Genomic DNA, 20508 nt, shown 5'->3' on the forward strand with positions numbered 1-20508 from the left:
ATAGTAATAACTACGGAGAAAGGAAATATAGGAGAGATGCCATTAGGAAGGTTAGATGCCTTCTTGTAGGTCAAGCAAAGGCGTGATTAGTCACTAGAACTAACGAGACGTTCGGGTTTCCTGTGAAATCAAAACAAATCTGTCAAAGATCTTATTTTATTTCGAAAATAATCAGCAGCTTCCATAGGTGTGTTATGGAACAGCTACTAACATTCCTCGTCCCCCGAACAGTTTTCTGAGGAGATTTTGCGTTCTTTTGGTTCTCCATGGTAAATTTAATACGCACACATAGACATGCGACTGTTATTTTTATTCTAAGTAAAATACCAAGGCAATGTATTGTAGGTTTTAGCAAAATGGTTCACTTTCAGTATTCCTTATACAGCGCTGTGTTTTGTTAGAAAATTCCATTTCGTTTGAACGACACAACGAACAATAAAATAACATATTTCAAGCTTTTCTGGAATGCTGAGAAAATAACCTACTTAAGTTTGGTGTTTTCTCTTGGATAATGTAGGTGAAGACTGATTGTCGTGTTGATACAACATCTGTTTAAATGAGGGTGAAACACTTAGCAACGTTAGTGAAATTGAAATCCTTGAAGCCAACATTTGTGTAATTGAAAATTTAATTGTTTTATTTTGTCTAACAATATTAAATCCTATGGTAATTTGTTTGAACATGGGAGGGGAATTAAAATTATTTGTTAGTTTTGAATTAGATTTAAGACTCATTGCAATATTTTATATACTTACTAATGCCACTTCGTTCCATACAAAGTAGGGCAACTGCGTATTTCAATTTTAATTAAAGGGCAAATATGTAGGTACACACGTTTTTGAAATTTCAGTTAATTTCCGCACGAAACTGAGTAGTGAGTACCTACCTCATTAAACTCCCTCTAAGTTCAAATATACGCTCTGCAGAACATACAAAACCTAAGCCATAAAGTCGAGAAAGTTTCGTCACAGTTTGCGGGAACAAAAACCCAATTTAGAAATTCCTAGCCTTGTATGCACCGTATGTTGTCAAAACTTAAACATGAGACCGCGACTAGCTTAGTTCAATTTGTTAAAGTTTATATAATAATGTATTTTATTTTTCTTTGTGCCAGCTATAGTTCGGCCATTCAGAGAATGCGTTCCTGACACGTCGCGATTGAACTGACGACGTAATAACATTCATTGATTATTGATATAATAATGTTGTTTTAATGCTCCTCAATTGTTAAAACGGTAAACAACCAGCAAAAATATTTTTATCGTAACTGCAACGCCATTGCAAAGTTACGTCGTCAGTTCAATCGCGACGTGTCAGGAACGCATTCTCTGAATGGCCGAACTATAATTGGATCACATTTGGTATTCTTTCAAAGTTATTCCCTGTTTTATTGTTATTTCTGATTTTCTATTTCCTTTGGATAGCGTTGAACTTTCCGGCTGATATGTTGATTCACCGCCTATATTTTCGTCGTCCTTTTCAGAGCAATGGCGGTCCACAAAATCACTCTAGCAGCCTTGTTCAGAGATTGCAAGCTCATCCACGTTCTGAACAACATACAATTCATCAAAAGCATTTCACAAGGCGATATCATCAATATTTTCCTCAGCATTTAGTGGGATGGACTGGAAGTTAATCACTTATAGAATTTCCTTGGTCACGATGTCTTACTTCTCGTAAATCATCGTCAATTAAACTGTCACCTTTATAAAGAGATACAACCTTTTTACAAAGGGCCGGCGCCATTTGCCGCAAAAAAGGATCAAGTTCATTTTGGTGACGTCACTAGAACGATATGGACTATCCCAGTTTTTATGACGTATAAGTGAACAATTTTTCGCAAGTGATAAACATTGATGATGTTTTTCCACAGCAGATTCTGTATGGTGTTTACTTTCTACTGTATTAGTTCTGATATTAGTTCGTGAAATACGTTGTCACTTACAGTTTTGTGGATATATATTTAATGGGAAAACTATGTTTCTTTGTTCAGGGAGACCTTTTATTCATGTGAAACTTTTATCATTTTGTGGCTTCATGTTTGGTTAGGAGTATTAACATTTCGGTGTGGCTGTGTAAAAATAGCTTGGTTCTGAAAGTCTGGCAACGAATAAAAACCTTAAAAAGGCTACATAGTAGAATATTATTAAAACCGCACATGGTTAAAAGTCTAGAAAAAAAAATTGTAGATTTATTATGAGACGTAAATGATGATTCAGATTTAACTGTTAAACCATTCTAAGCTTTTCATATTCAGTTGAGTGTTATTAAAATTTGTAGGATTGCAGAATTAGACTATCTACTTATAATTTGCAAATAGCAGTGGAGTGTCGAGGCGAGTACAATTAGTGCATATTTTGATTCTACTTGTATGTTTATTAACTCGCAGCAGAGAAAATTCTGGCATTACGAGAATTTGTATCTAAATAAGGGATTCATATCGGTGCATGAAAAAAATTTAGAAAAGCAAAGAGAGAAATACTTGAAACACCAATAATCCTATCGATATAGCTTCGAGCAGTGTAGTCAATATTAGCACTGCATCTGTGAATTTTCCAATAATTAAATCGCAAAAGTGTGACGAAAATCACGCTCAGAAAATACTGATAAATAAGCTGTAGGTATACGAGTATGAACAGATTATCAGCTATTCCGAACCATAGCTTTTCCGAGGTAGAAGGTTCACTGAAGAATTATGCATTAAATCAATTTGGGGACTAACTGTAAAATAACGTACTTATTTGCACTCGTCACAACTAGGTCCATCGTTATTTTTTTTCACTTATAGATAAGTCGTGGTGGCCTAGTGGGTAAAGAACCAACCTCTCGAGTATGTGGGCGTGGGTTCGATTCCAGGTCAGGCAAATACCAATGCAACTTTTCTAAGTTTGTATGTACTTTCTACGTATATCTTAGACACCAATGGCTGATAAAAAGGTGAAGGAAAACATCTTGAGGAAACCTGGACTATAGTCTGAAATCACCAACCCGCATTGAGCAAGCGTGTTGATTAATGCTCAATCCTTCTCCGTGTGAGAGGAGGCCTGTGCCCAGCAGTGGGACAATAAAAGGCTGTAACAGTATAGATAAAACAGACCAATTTACATAAAACAATCTGAAAACTGCATTTAATTAGAAAAATAGAAAAAAAAATATCCATATACAACTCAATCAAACACTACAAAACCTCACTAAGATTAACAAGACCCACCAAACCATTCCTGAACTTACACAGGCTACCTGTAATGTAACTAACCAGTTTATTATCTCGCTGGACGGTAAACGTGGGTAACCGCCAATACTCACAAGTAATAAAAATCTTTATTGTTACTTACCAAGTTTATAACAGAAGCAATGAAGAGGGATTACAAGGAATGGGTTATGTATGGCTCCGGTCTAGATGTGATTCTTCGAGTGGGTATGAATAAAGCTATGTTTCATAGCCGCCACTGCTGTATAAAGGCCTCGCCGATGAGCTAGGTTTAGGAACTTGAGTATACCACATTCTTCAATTGTTTCAGGAATATTAGCTCTTTAAAGTTTAAAAGTATTACTTAAATGTTGTTATCAAGTAGTTATTAAGGTAACTCCCTAAATATCCAAGTACTTATATTTGTAGATTTAGGTAAAAATCAAAGAAATATGATTAGACTTTTATTAGCCAGGTGTCGTGCAGCGGTAATCAAAACGCACTTTTTGCAAACACTTGATTTGAAACAAAATATTATGCATGCTTGATAAGTTTTTTTTTCCTTCACCTATGTATGAGATGCGCTCCGTAACTCTTCATACTCTTACACCTAACCTTATAAAACAAGGTTCAACCCCGAAACGTGCTCACGTCCGACCTATTTATTGGTACTACCGACTTACGGGCAGCTAGGTAAACACCCTGAAAAAAATATGAACGTAATAGAATTTTTAGTTCGACGCCCAAAGTATACGAAAACGTTTCAGTAATAGGGAGCCCCTTAGTAGTGCGTCCTTTGATCTATGAGCACTGAAAATGTTTGTGATTCAAATATGATTGATTGGATAAAATATTATGTGTAGTGTTGAGTGTGATATATTTTTATCACATTTTATATTGTAAATAATACTATTTGTTTGTACCAAAAGTCTATAATTTATATACAGCATATCTTGCAACTTATGTAAATGCTAAGATGGGTTTCAGATAAGCACATTACTAGAGTTAGCATCTTATATGCGTTAAGTTTATACTTTTTCGAATAGCAAAAGAAAAGCAAATTAATGCCTTGACTTTTATTAATGTTTTTTCTGAGGAACAGATTACTATTTTTTTTCCTCACTAAAATTGATACTCACCCAAACTTCATTCTCTCACAGCTTTTACGCTACCTGCCCACGCACGTAAAAGTATATATCGAGTTTTCATCGTTTTATATGTCACAAAGTTTTTTCTGAGAATTCTGGAAGCTGATCAAAAAAACTTGATTACCAAGCTCTGCATGAAATATCTTATTATGTCTACGCGTATATGATTGTGTGAAAATCTTTTTATCTTTATACAAGATGTAGAACAAGCTAACACAGTTTTCTTTGGCTTCGGGCCTGAATCGTCGTGTATTGTAACAATTTTTATAAACCCGTGTTATGGTTGCAAGCCTCTGTAGGTTTTGGGCACGTACCGTTTCTGTGCCAAATTGTGTACGTAGTAAATAATAATTGTAGTGTATTTAGTGCCGTATTTTCATGTGTCAGGCGAAAATAATTCCTTTGTTTCTGTGTAAATCATAGCAGTATTCGAAACATACCGAATTCCTTTGCAGAAAAAGTGCTGTTTTTTATTTATGATTAATCTCTTCTCTCTACTTAGTGCTGACTAGTGGCCTGATTTTTCTTTTTTATTGAACAACTTTTGCACTCTTCTGCCTCGCATACATACAAATATGAAAAGAGTCCCTATGTCTGTATGTGCATAGACTAGAGTATTATTTGATTATCGCAGATAACTCGGGAAAGAATTTAACAACATTAACATGCACCTAATTTCTATAAGTAATACCTAACATTTTTGCACTGAGCGATGCCGTTAAGAATATCTTTAATATCTTTAGAGTGAGGAAAACAACTTAAAAGCATTTTAACAACTATATGTACGCAATATAAACAATCCTAGCTTTATACAATACATACATACATCCTTAAGAAACTCTTGACTTTTGTTATAGGCAAAAACATAACGATGTAATTAGATGATTCTACATTCGGCACGAATACAAATAATCACAAAGCTATAATTCTGTCGAGACAGTCATTATGTCACCGAAAAGAAGACATACAATTTGCATCAAAAAGTTCCACAGTAAACCTTCTTACATAACTTCCCAGAACTAAAAATCCGTACAAATACTTTGTTACGTGGCATAAAGAGGCGAGCAATTCCTTTCAGTGCCGTTACGAGCATTACTAAACTCCAGGAACGTGTGAAAAATACATTTGGTATAGTTTCCTTTTTCCCTGAGACGGTATAAAGTAGTAACGTTATCTTATTTCTTATGTTGACTTCGTTACGCGCCATTAGTGGTTACCCAACACCGCGGTGGAAAGGATTACGATACTGTTATACGTACTCGCGGCAATGCTGTGGCTTTTGAATGAGCTGTCTTCAACCATCGTACTCGAGGGACGTATATTTTGAAATGAATTCTACTGTTATGATACTTCCTGGTTGGATTGTAATCGTGAAAGTTTTTGAGAGTTTAAGACTTGGTTTATTTGTTATGAAACGAAGATGTATGTGTTACAGCCATAGTGATTAAATCGATATTATTCATAATCACTGGTCATTATGTACAATACCCAAATTGACCTGACAATGTGATAAATTAATCACTTTATCTGGATATTATTCATAATAGCTATTCAAAGTTAGCCAAAGTAATAAATATGGTATAACCAACGTACTACTGACTAATTCTTAAAAACGGTTTAAGTTATTGTCGACTTTTTTTATGATAAATCATCAAATGATTGCTCCCGCTGTGGGTTAGGAGTGTCAGACTGTTAGTGACTTAAACCCAATGGGGTTTGCGGAATCTCTTCGTGGAGCACGTGGAACGACGCGCGCTGTCGAGACGGGCCCGTGTCTTCTAAGAGACGGAAGGGCCATGAGCCACCCAAAACTCACCGCCCACAGACCCACGCCTACGATGACCGGGAGACGTCACTCGACACCCGGGGCGCCCTGGTGTCTTCCACCGGCCATCCATGGCAGCGGCTGGGATGAGAGGTGTTAACTTCTCTAGCGTCTGCATGAGACGAAGGCATCCCATTACCTCTCACCCCGGACCATTGCTTGAACCAGGGCCGGGCACGAGAGGTCGCCGCTGCCTATTGTCTCGACGAGGACACGGCGGTGCCCTTCCCTAGCAGGGCCCACCTGGACTGTGTGGTTCACCGTGTCCTCCGGGCCGTCCGTACCTATAGTGGGCCCGAGCCACACCTCAAAGAGGGGACTTTTCGCTACTATTATGGCGTGCCCTGCACTGGGCTAAATTGCCTTTTTCGAATAATATTAAGGTCAGCTACCAGACACGTAGTTAACATGAAATAATAATGTTTACCTACTTGTTTTATTACGTTATCCAAGTCTATGGAGATATTATATAAAATTGCTAGTTAATGTGATTAATTCTGTGTCAAATATCACTTTATCCAAATTTAGTAGATATTACAAATAATAGCTAGAAAATATATATAATATTCAGACTTATTACTTTGGCCGTAACATATGAAAAATGCTGGTGCAAGCTTCAGCAACTTCAGATGATTTAATAAAGGGGTATGTGATTGTAGAATTATCTCACAATGTATAGAAACGTAACTAAATAAAGAAGGAGGTAAGTGTACTTACTTACACATAGTTTGCTTTAAAGTTTATATTTATCTCCAGAGTGCAAGTTTCGTAATACATTGCGCAGTCTACGGCAGTCGATTCCATCAATAAATAAAAATAAACCACCTTACCGTTGAAATTTGACCAGAAGCCCCAGCACATACGCAGCATATTATTTATTACACGAACTGCGGCCCACGCAAGATAAATGCGATAGTCCAACGTGGTTTCGCGTTATTACCTAGATATAAATCTGGTGCACACCTTGAAAGCGCTTTCATTTTGGAACAAAGCGACACGAGTCACGCTGAAAGCGCCACAAAAGCTGTCACGTCTATTTCGGTGTTACTATTGCGTTATCGCGCTTTGTGACAACCCTACCAATTGTAAGATGGAATTTAACGCTCTTTATTGTACAGCAATCGGAAATTCATGAATATTTTAATGTAAAATAAACATTTTTGCCAAATACATAAGGCATATGAAACCCTTTTACACGTCTACTGACTCTCAAAGTAGGATACTGTATACATTTTTTCATTTTTTCACAAAAAGTTATTGTAAGAGCACACCATGAACTAACATATATTAATAAAATTAGAGATTGCATTTATTGTATTGTAAACCATAGAAGTGTTAAATGTAGACCTCTTTTATTCTTCGCTACATTTCTTATTGAGTTAAGCGGGGTGAAAGCCAATTTACTTGATTGAGTTACATTTACCGGCTCATAGAACTACCCGATAGAAAAGATTAATCCTATGTCTTTGAAATCGTACAGTTTTCCAGTTTCCTGGAGAGAAACCAGCAGCATCTTTTAAAAATCCATTTAATGATGAGACTAAATATATCAATTGTCACTTAACTTCTTTATATTTACAATTGTACTATTTTATTTACAATCCAATCAAAGTAGGTATTTACAATTTCGTATCATGTACAAATTGGATCACTTATAATTTTGATAAATTTACACTTAGAGGCAGTACACAGCTGATCTCCCCAATTGTACTGTTCATATTTTAATATTTACACTTAAGTCAATTCTTATAATTTAACGACAAATAATACAAAAGTCAGGCGGGTGACGTATTCGATTAGCCTTGACATAAGGTTGCGCGATGTGATAAGCGGAGCGGGTAGCGGGGCAGACGACCGTGGCGCGCGCTCGTCCGCCATGACACTTGACGCAACAACAATGCGACGACCACTGGAACCGTCATTCCTAGTTTCGTCCGCGGCCGAAACGCTGCTCACTTCTGGAGGCACGCAGTTCGGAGGCTTTTCCTGCTAAAGAAATAATAATGGCGTCATTCACCTAGTAGTTGACATTTAATTTATTCGACGCCAATAAAGTTTTTGCATTATTAGGCAAAAATTTATATATCAAATACAAAATAAGTGACATTTTGTTTGGAGACAACAGTGTCTTGTTGGCAAAAACATCTACATAATGTGCAAAAACTTGTTTTCTTTCAAATTTTCCTTTGTCTGCAAGTTGTTTTGTAAGTAAATTGTACGGTATTCATTAACTGATTTATATTGATTTGTTTGGACTTACCGGTGGTTGAGTAAAGTTGATTTTTTCTTGACACCTCCGGGATTGGTGTCCAATGCACGCAGCGTACGCTATCGCGTGAGGAATGTAGCTCTGCTCCACTACTCCAGCGAATAATATCGTCGCCATTGGACCTGGTTTACAACAAATTATTAATGCTGAAGTTGTTCAAAAACCTTTTTGTGTTCTTCTACTTCTTGGTGTTCAATAAAAATATACCTAAAGCATAAATAGGTACATCTTCTCCGCCATGGGTTGCCCACTGCCTAGGAACTGCAGCTGCATGAACAGCATCGGCCGAAGCAGCAGCCGATGCGGTCGTATTTAGTGGTAAAGCTCTGGGTTCTGAATGCCCAGGCCCAGTGCCGTAAAGAAGAGTAGTATATCGCAGACCGTCAATGTCTGAGACCACCGTATCCGCACCTTAAATCACACAATAAACTTTGGAACTTCGAAGTATAATAGAAAACAATTTCTAAGTAAATTCTTTCAAAGCCGAAAATCCTTGAAGTTAAAACATTGTTTAATTAATTTTAAGAACTCTAAGCTGCAATTTCAAATGAAAGCCAATAGCTATTACTGTGGTTTAGAGAACATCATGTAAACGAAAATGTTTGGCACACGACTTCAATTAGCAACTTTTGTGCTCTCTGCCAAATGTCTCGATACATTTGGCTTCCCGTTACACACATTTCAACTTTATTATTAAATAGAAAATTGGCTTGAAGAAAGTAAAATGTATTTGAATTTTCTGTTTAGATTGTTACCTAAAACGGGGTGTCCTCTCGGCGTGGCCTGCCCGCCAAAAGTCATTACATGACCGTGATCGGCGGTGACTACGATCAAAGTTTCAGCAGGATTAACCCTCTCTAATGCTGCCAACAGTGCGGTTTCTAACTCCAAAGTCTCGTCAAGAGCTCTATATGGATTGTTGTAGTGATGAGCGTGGTCTATTCTTCCACCTACGTACGAAAACATGAACATTAAATTACAACTTGTACTACAATTCACTCAGACAAATAGGACAATGAACATTTCCAAGGATTACGATCTTTGTGCTCCCAACTCTAATAAAATTCGTGACATTGAATGATCAAAGTACCTACAAATAGTAAGTATCCAACAAAATACAAAATGAAAAAATGTCTTGCCTTCAATAAGTAGAAAAAATCCTTTGTCGTTTTTAGTCAAAATTGACAAGGCGGCGCGTGTCATATCGGCCAAGGACGGATCGTCCGCTTTCACAGCAGAAGTCGCACTCGCCCCCTCTTCCGCGTCCGCTACCGCCCCGCGCTCCGCGTTAAACTCCATGTGCGAGTATTCGAACAGACCTGCATATTAAAAAAACATAATATTATACTACATCTACATATTACAATTGTCTTTTTGAAGTAAATAATTTCACTGAAATGGACATAAAAATACCGTGGCAGGACATTTCAGAGCAGTAATTTAATTTTGTAATTTGCTGCCATGGCCGTTTCAATATCCAACTTCAGTTTCAACGAGAGAATGCTCGATGCCTCTGAATTGTCTACTCAAAAAGGCAAAATCATTAACTTAATAAAAAACGAGGGGTCCTTTCAGATCCGGAATAAATTAAAAATAAAAAAATGTGCGAAGAATCGTCACCCGTCGTACTCTGTTTGTTGAGTTTGCAAATTAACATATAATTTTGTGTTAAAAAATATACACGCATACTTATGAGCTTGTTTTGGTCTCCAGTGAAGTACTGTCTGATATAAAAGGACTCCTTTAGCGCTGATAAATTCATCTAATATCGTATGTAACCCAAAAATTTGCGGGTGACAGATGCAATTAAATACTAAGAAGCGTGGTTAACAATACAATTTTTGAATTAAGGATGTTGGTAACAACATAATCCGCATTTGAAATGCAAATGCTACTTTATGTGGGGCGGGTGAGATTAAAAAGGATTCAAATGGGATTACCAACAGGCCGCACTGATCATAATGTAAACTCGGTAAATGTAATCTGGGCGAACGTAAATATTTCATAAACTCCACAGAGGGACCGGAAACATTTTGGCCGGAGTTTTCTTAAACCAAATGCTGACTTCCACACTCCTGTTGTCTCCCCTTATTAATTTTTCACGAGAAATTCATTACATTTATCGTTTCCTGATCTTTTGCGTAACCGGGAAAAGTTAGGTGCTGTTCAAATTTTGGGATTCCCGTGTAATCTGTTGTAAGGTTGTAACTTAACAAAGAGGTTATTGGGTTTCTGAGTTTTATTTAGAGGTTTCTGGCTTTATGAATAATGTTTTTATTTTTAAGAATCTGAATAGTTGAAATACAATACAATAGTACAATTTAGTATTTGTCAAGTCTAAATGTAATTAAAATCCCCTAATCTCTAGCAGTCTTTTCAATGATAAACTCAGCAAATTGTAATTTATCTTGATATAAAGGCCTTGTAGTTCAATCTTAAATTCGTTAACAAACACCTACGTCAACTAAAGCAAATTAAATACAGCTAGTTCATCTAACGGTTAATTTGAACCTTTTAATTTATATTCCTTCATTGTGTACGAGCTTAAAATGGGGGTCACCCGAAACAGGCTTTGTGGGCACTCAAATTGCTGAGTAAGCTTTAACCCTTAAACAAACCCAACAAAACACACAAAAGGGCCCAGTTTCTTAAATAATCCAACCGGTAGGTGAGGCGTTTTAGAAAATTTGTATAAAAACGCCGTTTCATAAAAGTAATGGCTCTTGAACTGACGCTTTAAGCCATAATTTAAAGACATTATAACGAGTTTTGGGTAGTTTTCCCGGAAGTTAAAGTTTAATACGAGTAATATTTTATTTGCACTACATAATAACACGGAAGGATTTGTCATATTTCTGTTATTTATGAGGTAACTATTTTGAAACCCTAGATATATTATTTAAAATATTTTAGAGAAGCTTTTACAGAAAATAATATCACTCTCGAATGAAAAACGTAATCATGCTGCCTGAATAAAAACAAAAAAAAAAACATGCCCCTAGTTTCTGGCAAAATATTTTTCTTTATAGGTTGTGATTAACACAGTTTCGGTGCGACGAAAATAAACGAACATATTTTCAATATCGAAAGAGCTCCGGCCACCCTTTGGCTCTTTTTATGTTCCCACATTTCAGCCAGAATGTGTACTGTATCGAAAACCATAATTTATATCCTCATTCATATCTTATAAACAGACATTGGCAATATGATTGACTTTTGCGTGGCTATCAGCTACCCGCCCATTACACTGCGGCCATATTTCACTTGGTATTGTGACCTTCCCTTGAATTATGTAGATAAGAATACATCGATAGTATTAGGCTTCTTGCCTATTTTCTTCCACTTAAGTTTTGGTATCCAATGACAAAGTATTGGGAGCAGATGTTGTGTCTACAAAGTTTGGCTTAATCTTCTTGCGGAAGACATGTTGAGCTTAAAACTGATATCCCCCAAAATGGTTGAGAATCTAACCAACCGATTCAAGCTCTAGAGAATCGATTTTCACACTTATTGAAATGCATAGTGGATGCAGACACGTTTGCATAGTACTTAAAATGGAATCTTCAGGTCAAATGGTTTTGAATAGAGGAACGCTTTTAGGATTTCAACGTCCATCTGCACGAATATCTTCATCAAAATTCCTTCAAGGATTTTAACGGGCAGATATATATATCAGCTTTGATATGACTGTAGTTTATGGATGCTCTCTAATCCGAAAATTCATAAATTCAACATTTTGTTTGGACATTAAATTCGCAATTACCGGTTAATGGAACTTGATTAAGTGTATGTACATTGGTGAGATAGTTCAAAGTTCAAGATCCTAGATACATTTTTATACTATTCTTAGTTTTTATTATTCCGTGGAAATTGTATTCAATCTTCAATTGACGTCATTGCGATGTGAACATTGCGAGTATGAGATCTGCAAAGGTCGCGTCGCTTCAGTGTGTAAGACAATATATCAAAAGTAACGCTCTCGTTGTCTTACCTAACAAATAATCCACTGTTCGTGGATCCAATTTTGCGAGTTGTTCTCTTGAGTGTATGTATTGAGCTCGCAATCGCCGCCTTTTCTTTTCTCTCGCCCAATCCTCAGCTAAATTTCTTCCATCTAATCTTCTCCCTTCACGGTTCGGATGTTCAGGATCTGGGGTTACAGTAGGCAGAAAATGTCTTCTTCCCCCACCCATAATTACCTGATAACAGACAAAAGATTCGTCAAAATAATCTTCGGGAATATTATCATGTAATCAGAACTCTTTTCAGTAATTAATAATTAGGAAGCATGTGGTAATATTGTTGCGTAGCTAAAATTAACCCTTTGTGTGCTATGAATGTGGATCCAAATACAATAGAAATTGTATTGTCTGAGGTTACAGAACCCGAAAGGTATCTTTATAAGAGAATAACATAAGTTAGGTAAATAATGTGAATAGTTAGATTATTATAGGTTCTAAACAATTCGGTTAAATGAAGCCGGTATAATTCCAAATAGGTTCTAAGTTTCGTTTGAAATCTAATATTCAGAAATGGCGCGATCTAAAATACTTTAACTTGGACTTAATATTGACTTCATAGAAAGCTTATAAGTATCATAATATTACATTGGAAATAACAAAGGACTATAATGTGAAAGTTATGAATCCCCTTGGAGGAATATTTTTCAGAATTTCTTTCATTTGTTTGGTAACAAGTGAAAAAAATACTGGAAATATAATGGTTAATTTTCCGTTTTATTGTAAGCAATGCAGATTGGTACAAAGTAGCTGAAGGCGGTCACATTCTCAAAGTCAGAAATGCTATTCAGCATTTCATAAAATTTGATTAAATTCCACCAAGAAACTGTATTGTTATTGTTGCTTATTTCATTTGCATTTAACTGAGTTTCATATTAACATTTCCATAAATATTTTTTATGTGAACAGTTATTTAAATTCGGTTATTATGAAATTCGAAGATATTTTTTGGTGTTTTTCCGTAATACGGTTATTGAGAATTCACGTAGATTTTGTATATTTAAATCAATTTTATTATTTGAGTATCAAATATAATAAAAACACGAATAAACCACATATACACATACACAGCGTTAACAGTGAAAAGGTGCGAAATTTATTCCGTAGAACATTACTAAAGACTTCGAATCATTAAAAATTTTCCTCCGTCTTTTCCGTTTACCTTGTGATACTGTGATCTCTCAGAAGGATTATCTACCCAATCCCCGTCGCTTAAAACATTTTGTATTCCCTCCTGATTATTTTTAAGTCCCTAATCTTAACTGTCCACAATCGTTCTTTAGTAAAATGCATCAGGTCATTAACGTCACCACAATTTTTACCTAAAATAATAAAAATGCTCAACACAGGCTTCTTTATAATACCTATTGATAATCCGAAAACTTAAGTACCGTACAAATTAACCACAATGACTAATTTACAAAAGGGCTTAAGTACGATTCGCTATACAATTTTAATTCATCCCCCGAGAGCTATTAATAAAAATAAGAGATTCGTACTTCTGTACCTTTTAAAAATTCAAGGGAAAACTCTCCCTTTCTTGAGCATTGCAAGTTTTAGCCCTCAAGCTTAATTTAATAAAAGATTGTACTGTATTTTGTTTTCAAAATGTTTTCGTTGATATGAATTTTATAAAAAGGAATTAGCGTGTATTTTTAATAAAAATGAACAGAGATTATGTAAAAAGTCTTAGTGCTGTTTTGATGCAAATGTATTTTTCTCGCATTTGTGTCTTTAAAAATATGATAAGGGCTCCTCGCTACGTAAAGGATGTGTAAGATTTTATTTTCTTTAACCTATCTATTTCCTACTTTAATTGAATTAGCTTACCGTAAATACGTAGTTAAGTTACATAGTTACACACAAGTTACATGACATTTTATTAAACACAAAAAAAAAGTGATAACCTCGTCCTTTTGGGAAGTCAGTTAAATTTTTTGTAAACAATTAAGACTGGACCATTCATCGTTTAGAAAAAATGTTAAAACAGTCTACGCATACCAGTAACAAACCTACTTACATTTATACTTCTTCCCGGTTCATTCTCTACGAGCTGCATGGCGATATCCTTGCAATCTTTTCTCACAGTGGGGGGGACCCGGCTGTCATCTTCCCAGTATCTTGACGGCGCGTGCGCGTACAACGCTGCAGGCGTCGCGTGGGTTATCCGCGCTGTTGTTACTATGCCGCTGGATTTACCTGGACATGTTAAAAAGTGATGAGAAAAACGTGTCATGTATCATTATTTATTTATTTAAAATACCTTTTTATCAACACAGGATTTACCCTTATGCGAGAGCTAAGAACTTGAACTAACATTAGGTTGAGGTTCAGAATACATTTCGCTTGGAGACGAAGTAATTTCGATTGGTCGCACTGTCGCTTTTAGATGAAATTATAAAACCTTAAGCATTACAACATTGACGTCGTTAAAGATAAAACTTGTAGTTAATCTACCGCAAAACAAAAAGCGAGACAAAAACCAAACAAGGCAGAAAAATCTGTATCGCTTAATTTTCGCCTAAATAAGCTGAACAATTCAAAAATAATAAATGCAAAAATGTAAAGTGAAAATGACTGAATATTTTAAGAAGCTTTAACCATGAACTTTAAAAAGCCTATTTGGTTGATGACATACAGTTTATAAAACATAAACTTTGCTTTCAGACGTTTTTATGTTTATGATTATGATCTGAAGAGTTTGTAAAGAATATGCCTTGCCGTGACGGAGTTAAACGGTGAAGGTTAGGTTTTAGTAATAAAATGTGTTTTATAAATGACAAGATGGATTCTAAAGGATTGCTTCGTTTTGTTTTGTGGAGTCAGTTTTTTTGAAATAACGATAAGCAAATAAAAACTTTGATTACAAAATTTCTAGATTTTATATTTCTATACGTTTTAAATACAAATTGAAAATAACAACTGCTACTGAACAATTGAATAGGTACTCGATATCGAACAGCCATAATAGAACACTATCTTCACAGGCAGTGATGTAACACACAGCATATCGATGTATCAATGTAATACAGTCTCGATACGTCCGCTCACTTTCCATTGAATAGTTGTCTATCGAAGCGAATACTTCGCACAATGGCGCTTGACGTTACCAATGCACCTATATTTTACCGACGCGACAATTTGCCATACTCTGTAGACATTCCTAATTGAAAATTTATCGATAACTAGCTGTAGGTGTTATGTTCTGACAGAACTACGTCATGTATCCAGCTAAAGCCCTTTGCCTTTGCATATTACTATTGTAATTCCAATTCGTAGTATTACCATGAATATTTAAATACAGTGTGTAGATAGATAAATGAAAAGGGAATGATAAACAAAAACAACAATATTTAATATATTTAATAAAGTTGACTGGAGTATTATCAGAATTGGTTTTAATTCCAACCTCTCAGAATCTTTCATAAAATTATTGAAATCATTACAAATGAAACTGTTGGTTGATGAACATTATCTTTTTATGAGTATTCTTTTACGATGTATTATGTTAACAAGTCATAAATATGTTTATTTTATATTCATATTATGTGTTTTTTTGTACCCTGAATACGCCGTAACTGCCGAGTCTCATTGAAAAATTTCTGGTTGATATAGGACGTATTTTATCTGGTTAACGGAAGTGGTTTCCATGGGACGCGGGTAAACACACAAAAAGCAGCTAGTTTGAAAACATTAACAGTACATAGATAATATCAATGAAACATCCTTCCCAATGAATAAGTAGGTCAGGTTTAAAATATGTCTCAACATTCGATTCTAACTAAAAATGGAAATTGAAAAGATTTCTATGAAAATCTTTGATGTTTGTCACAAAACATATGTGAATGCCTATTGTGTTATTGATGTTACTTTTATTTAACAAATAATGTTCCATATTGATATTAATATACACACATGTAAAGAAAGAAACCTTATTTATTTGGATAGGTACTACGTTTCTCTGAAAGTTCGAGTAAGTTATCTATATTCTTTACATCCTCCGAGCCTTTTCCCAATCATGTTGGGGTCGGCTTCCAGTCTAACCGGATTCAGCTAAGTACCAGTGCTTTACAAGAAGCGACTGCCTATCTGACCTCCTCAACCCAGTTACCCGGGCAACCCGATACCCCTTGGTTAGACTGGTGTCAGACTTACTGGCTTCTGACTACCCGTAACGACTGCCGAGGATGTTCAATGACAGCGGGGACCTACAGTTTAACGTGCCATCCGAAACACAGCCAATGGTGTCTAAGATATACTTAGAAAGTACATACAAACTTAGAAAAGTTGCATTGGTACTTGCCTGACCTGGGACCGAACCCTCGCCCTCATACTTGAGAGGTTGGTCCTTTACCCACTAGGCCACCACGACATTCTATCTTTATTCTTTACAGCAGGCTATTTATTCACCCCAATGGTATCGACTGCACAGATTATAAAGCCGGTATCCACTACGTGACCCCGGCTTAGAAATAGCTTAACTAAATCTTTGCTGACATTGTTAATTACTGTTCGCAGTTATTCACGGTATAATAAGGTTAATTTCGACGACTAAGCCAGCATTTATTACTACTGTAATTTATTAGGGGTGCAATTTACCAGAATTAAGATTTTGAAATTGGTATTGCAGTGTTGAATAACTTAAGTTATTCTGAGACGAAGTTTTGTCCCTGTAGTTTGATGACTGTTGAGTTTTTGAGGCATATTCAAGAGTTTTCTTATTCCAATCTTATTTATAATAATGATGATGGTTAGTGAATTGGTAAATGAAAATATAAATAGATTTAGAGAAGGCGATGAAAGCGTGAGAAATGTCAAGAACATTCAAGAGATTCACACGCAAAACCAAAAGGGCAGCGCAAACGCTTGCGGCGATTTGACAGCTTGCTACGTCTACCCTCTCAATGCAAATTGAACCTTATTCACATAAGAACAATCATACTCACCGGCTTCATGTGCCCAGTCGACCAGCGAGGAGACTTTAGAGTTGATAGTCGAAGCACAGCTGTTGAACCTGCCACCAGCGTCAAGGCCCAAAGTTTCGTACCTCGCCTTCACACCGCAAAGAAGTGCGGTGGCACACGCTGAAGACTCCCCAGTTTGGGCATCTATGTTATAAGTCTGATGGCAAAGAAAAGTACTGTTAAAAAAATAAGTTAAAACAACATATATTTTGAGAGCCTATGTATTATTCCTTTGATGATAGATGAACGTTTGCTAGTTATATTCCTGAATTCTAGTAATAATCTTCCACGCCGATTTCGGCAACGGCGACCACTTCGACCCTAATGGCGTGCGTGTGCTCTCATGTGGCTGGAGTATCCAATTTTGTGCGTGAAAGTCCGCGCACACTGCGGACATGTCAGGGTACCAGCCACAAAGTTGTAGTTGATAGCTACAGGTGGTCGAGCTTTCAACTCATCTCGTTTGGCATCCAACTCAGAAAGTCGGCGTGCTTCAAAGTCAAAGACTTTGGCTTTAACGCGGCTTCTCCAGTCTCTGCGGTTGGATGCCAGATTCTCCCACTGAGACGGGTCAATGGAACAGCTTTTCATGTGACGCTTCAGCACATCCTTGTATCGCAGCAGCTGTCCGCCACGTTTCCGCTTGCCCTCCTGCAACTCGGAGTAGAGGATGCGCTTGGCCACTCTAGTATCCGGCATGCGCAGTACATGCCCGCACCAACGAAGCTGTCTCCTCATGAGGTATGCTTCAATGCCACCTACATTGGCTTTCCTCAACACTTCTGTGTTACGCACACGATCAAACCAACGGATATTTAATATTTTGCGCAGACATTTGAGGTGGAAGCGGTCTAGTTGCTTGATGTGGCGTCGGTACGGTGTCCATGTTTCCGCTGAGTAGAGTATACAAGGCAACACAACTGCCATATACACAGAAACCTTTGTGGTTATCTTTAGGTCATGGGAGCTGAAGACCTTCTTGTCGAATTTGCCGAAAGCAGCGGCTGCAGCACCAATTCTGCTATTGATTTCGGCGTCAAGGTCGCACTTTGCTGTTATAGTGCTCCCCAAATATCGAAATTTATCGACCTGCTTCAGGACATCTTCACCAAGCATAATGGTCAGTTCTTGACGTCCGTGATTGTCTGAAGACATTACTTCTGTCTTTTCGATGCTGATTTTTAGACCAAATGTACAGCACTGCTTGTGAAGGTTCGTGACTAGCTGTTGCAGGACTTCAGGGGATTCAGCCACGAAACAGAGGTCATCTGCATACATAATGTCCTGTATATGTGCATAGGACACCTTTGTGGTCGCCTTGAGTCTATTCAGGTTGAAAAGTTTGCCGTCAGTCCGATAACGAATACGAACTCCTTCAGGAGAAGAATTCAATACTTCCCGGACTACAACTGCGAAATATAATGCAAACAATGTGGGAGCCAGGACACAACCTTGCTTCACTCCACAGGTTACGGAGAAGAAGCTCGATTGGTCATCTTCAACCGCTACACAACATTGCATGTCATCGTGCAGGAGTCGCAGGAGTCTTATGAACTTCTCTGTACACCCCAACTTTCTCAGTACCTTCCAGAGGGCCTCGCGAGGGACGCAGTCAAAGGCTTTTTCCAGATCAATAAAGCAGAGATACAAGTGCTGTCCCTGCTCTCTACTTTTTTCCTGGAGTTGACGGACTGCGAATATTGCCTCACAAGTTCCTCTGTCTGGTCTGAAACCAAATTGGGTTTCCGGCAGAATCTTTTCAGAGAGGTTCCTGAGGCGGTTTAGAAGTACTCTGGCGAAGACTTTTCCAGAGACAGAGAGCAGTGAAATACCGCGGTAAGAACCACATTCCGACCGGTCGCCTTTGTTCTTATAGAGAGCCCTGACGCGTGATAACTTAAAAGTTTCAGGAACTTGTTCTTTCTCCCACATAAGCACAAACATTTCCCAGACGCGCGAATGCAGTTCCTCGCCGCCGTACTTCAGAAGCTCACCTGGTATAAGGTCTAGGCCAACCGCACGCTGATTTTGCTGTTGTTTGATGGCACAAAGCACCTCATGTTTAGACAAGGCATCATCCAATTCTTCTGCTATTTGAAGTTGAGGCAAACTGTCTATGTAGTGTAGTTCGGCTGTTCGATCTACATTAAGTAGATTATTGAAGTGTTCTGCCCAACGATCTAACACTTCATTTTTGCTTTTCAGCAGACTTTTACCATCCAGCGACTTTAGTGGTACCTTTATGAAATTGGTGGTACCCAGGAGATTGCGAATTTCGCTATAGAAATCACCGAGCTGATTACTATCAGCAAGCCACTGGATGTATTGAGCCTTGTCTTGCCACCATTTATCTTTAGTGTGTCTCGTGAGTTTACGCAACTCACGGTCACTCTCTCTTATAAGTGCGCTGTTATTACTGCGCCTAAGAAGGTCTCGGTGTTTGGCAATAGCTTCAGAAAGAACTTCGTCGTTCTCATCAAACCAGTCTTGCTTGCGTTTATTTTTTAGCCCTATGGTGTTAATGGCTACGTCAAGAATGGACGACGATAAAGCGTTCCAGTCTGCATCAATATCACCGGTATTTTGATGAGAGTGTATATCACATGCCAGCGTTTCAGCGTATTTGCTTCGGGGTCCCGGATGTTTGAGTTTCTCAATGTTTATGTTCTGAGGCTTTTTCCTGCTAGCCCTGAATGGTCGCCGAAGGCAAAGACGCAGTTTGGTGACAATTAGTCTATGGTCCGTCCAGCAATGAGCACCGCGCATAACACGAGTGACTAGGACCTGAGAGATGTCTCGCTGCCTCGTGATGGCATAGTCAATGAGGTGCCAGTGCTTAGAACGTGGGTGCATCCACGTAGTTTTGTGCTTAGCAGCAAGGCGAAACATGGTGTTTGTGATTGCAAGTTGGAATTGAGCACATAAACTAAGCAGCAACTGGCCATTAGAGTTGATGTTGCCTACCCCATGTCTACCCAAAACTTTAGGCCACGCTTCATAATCTTGACCAACTCTAGCATTGAAGTCTCCTAACAAGAGAATCTTTTCTCTGTTCGGTATTTTATGGAGACATTGTGTAAGTTCTTCATAAAA

The 20508-nt window shown here is 37.4% G+C and overlaps 1 protein-coding gene across 2 annotated transcripts in view; it reads right to left on the bottom strand.

Annotated features, from left to right (window-relative positions):
• Window positions 1–7674: 7674 nt before the first annotated feature.
• Window positions 7675–20508, bottom strand: part of LOC124633860 (alkaline phosphatase-like) — a 97997-nt gene continuing 85163 nt past the window's right edge. Inside the window, exons 7-14 of one of the 2 annotated variants that reach the window (XM_047169227.1) lie at window positions 17398–17572; window positions 14472–14650; window positions 12424–12631; window positions 9572–9751; window positions 9188–9382; window positions 8640–8843; window positions 8424–8554; window positions 7675–8152 (exon numbers count right to left, since the gene is read on the bottom strand). In XM_047169227.1, coding sequence (XP_047025183.1) covers window positions 7910–8152; window positions 8424–8554; window positions 8640–8843; window positions 9188–9382; window positions 9572–9751; window positions 12424–12631; window positions 14472–14650; window positions 17398–17572 — 1515 coding nt within the window. In that variant the 3' untranslated portion in view covers window positions 7675–7909. The remainder of the gene's footprint in view (window positions 8153–8423; window positions 8555–8639; window positions 8844–9187; window positions 9383–9571; window positions 9752–12423; window positions 12632–14471; window positions 14651–17397; window positions 17573–20508) is intronic. The other variant, XM_047169228.1, reaches the window with a different exon arrangement.

The sequence above is a fragment of the Helicoverpa zea genome, chromosome 10 (genome assembly GCF_022581195.2).
Source record: "Helicoverpa zea isolate HzStark_Cry1AcR chromosome 10, ilHelZeax1.1, whole genome shotgun sequence".
In the NCBI taxonomy this organism is placed as follows: domain Eukaryota; kingdom Metazoa; phylum Arthropoda; class Insecta; order Lepidoptera; family Noctuidae; genus Helicoverpa; species Helicoverpa zea.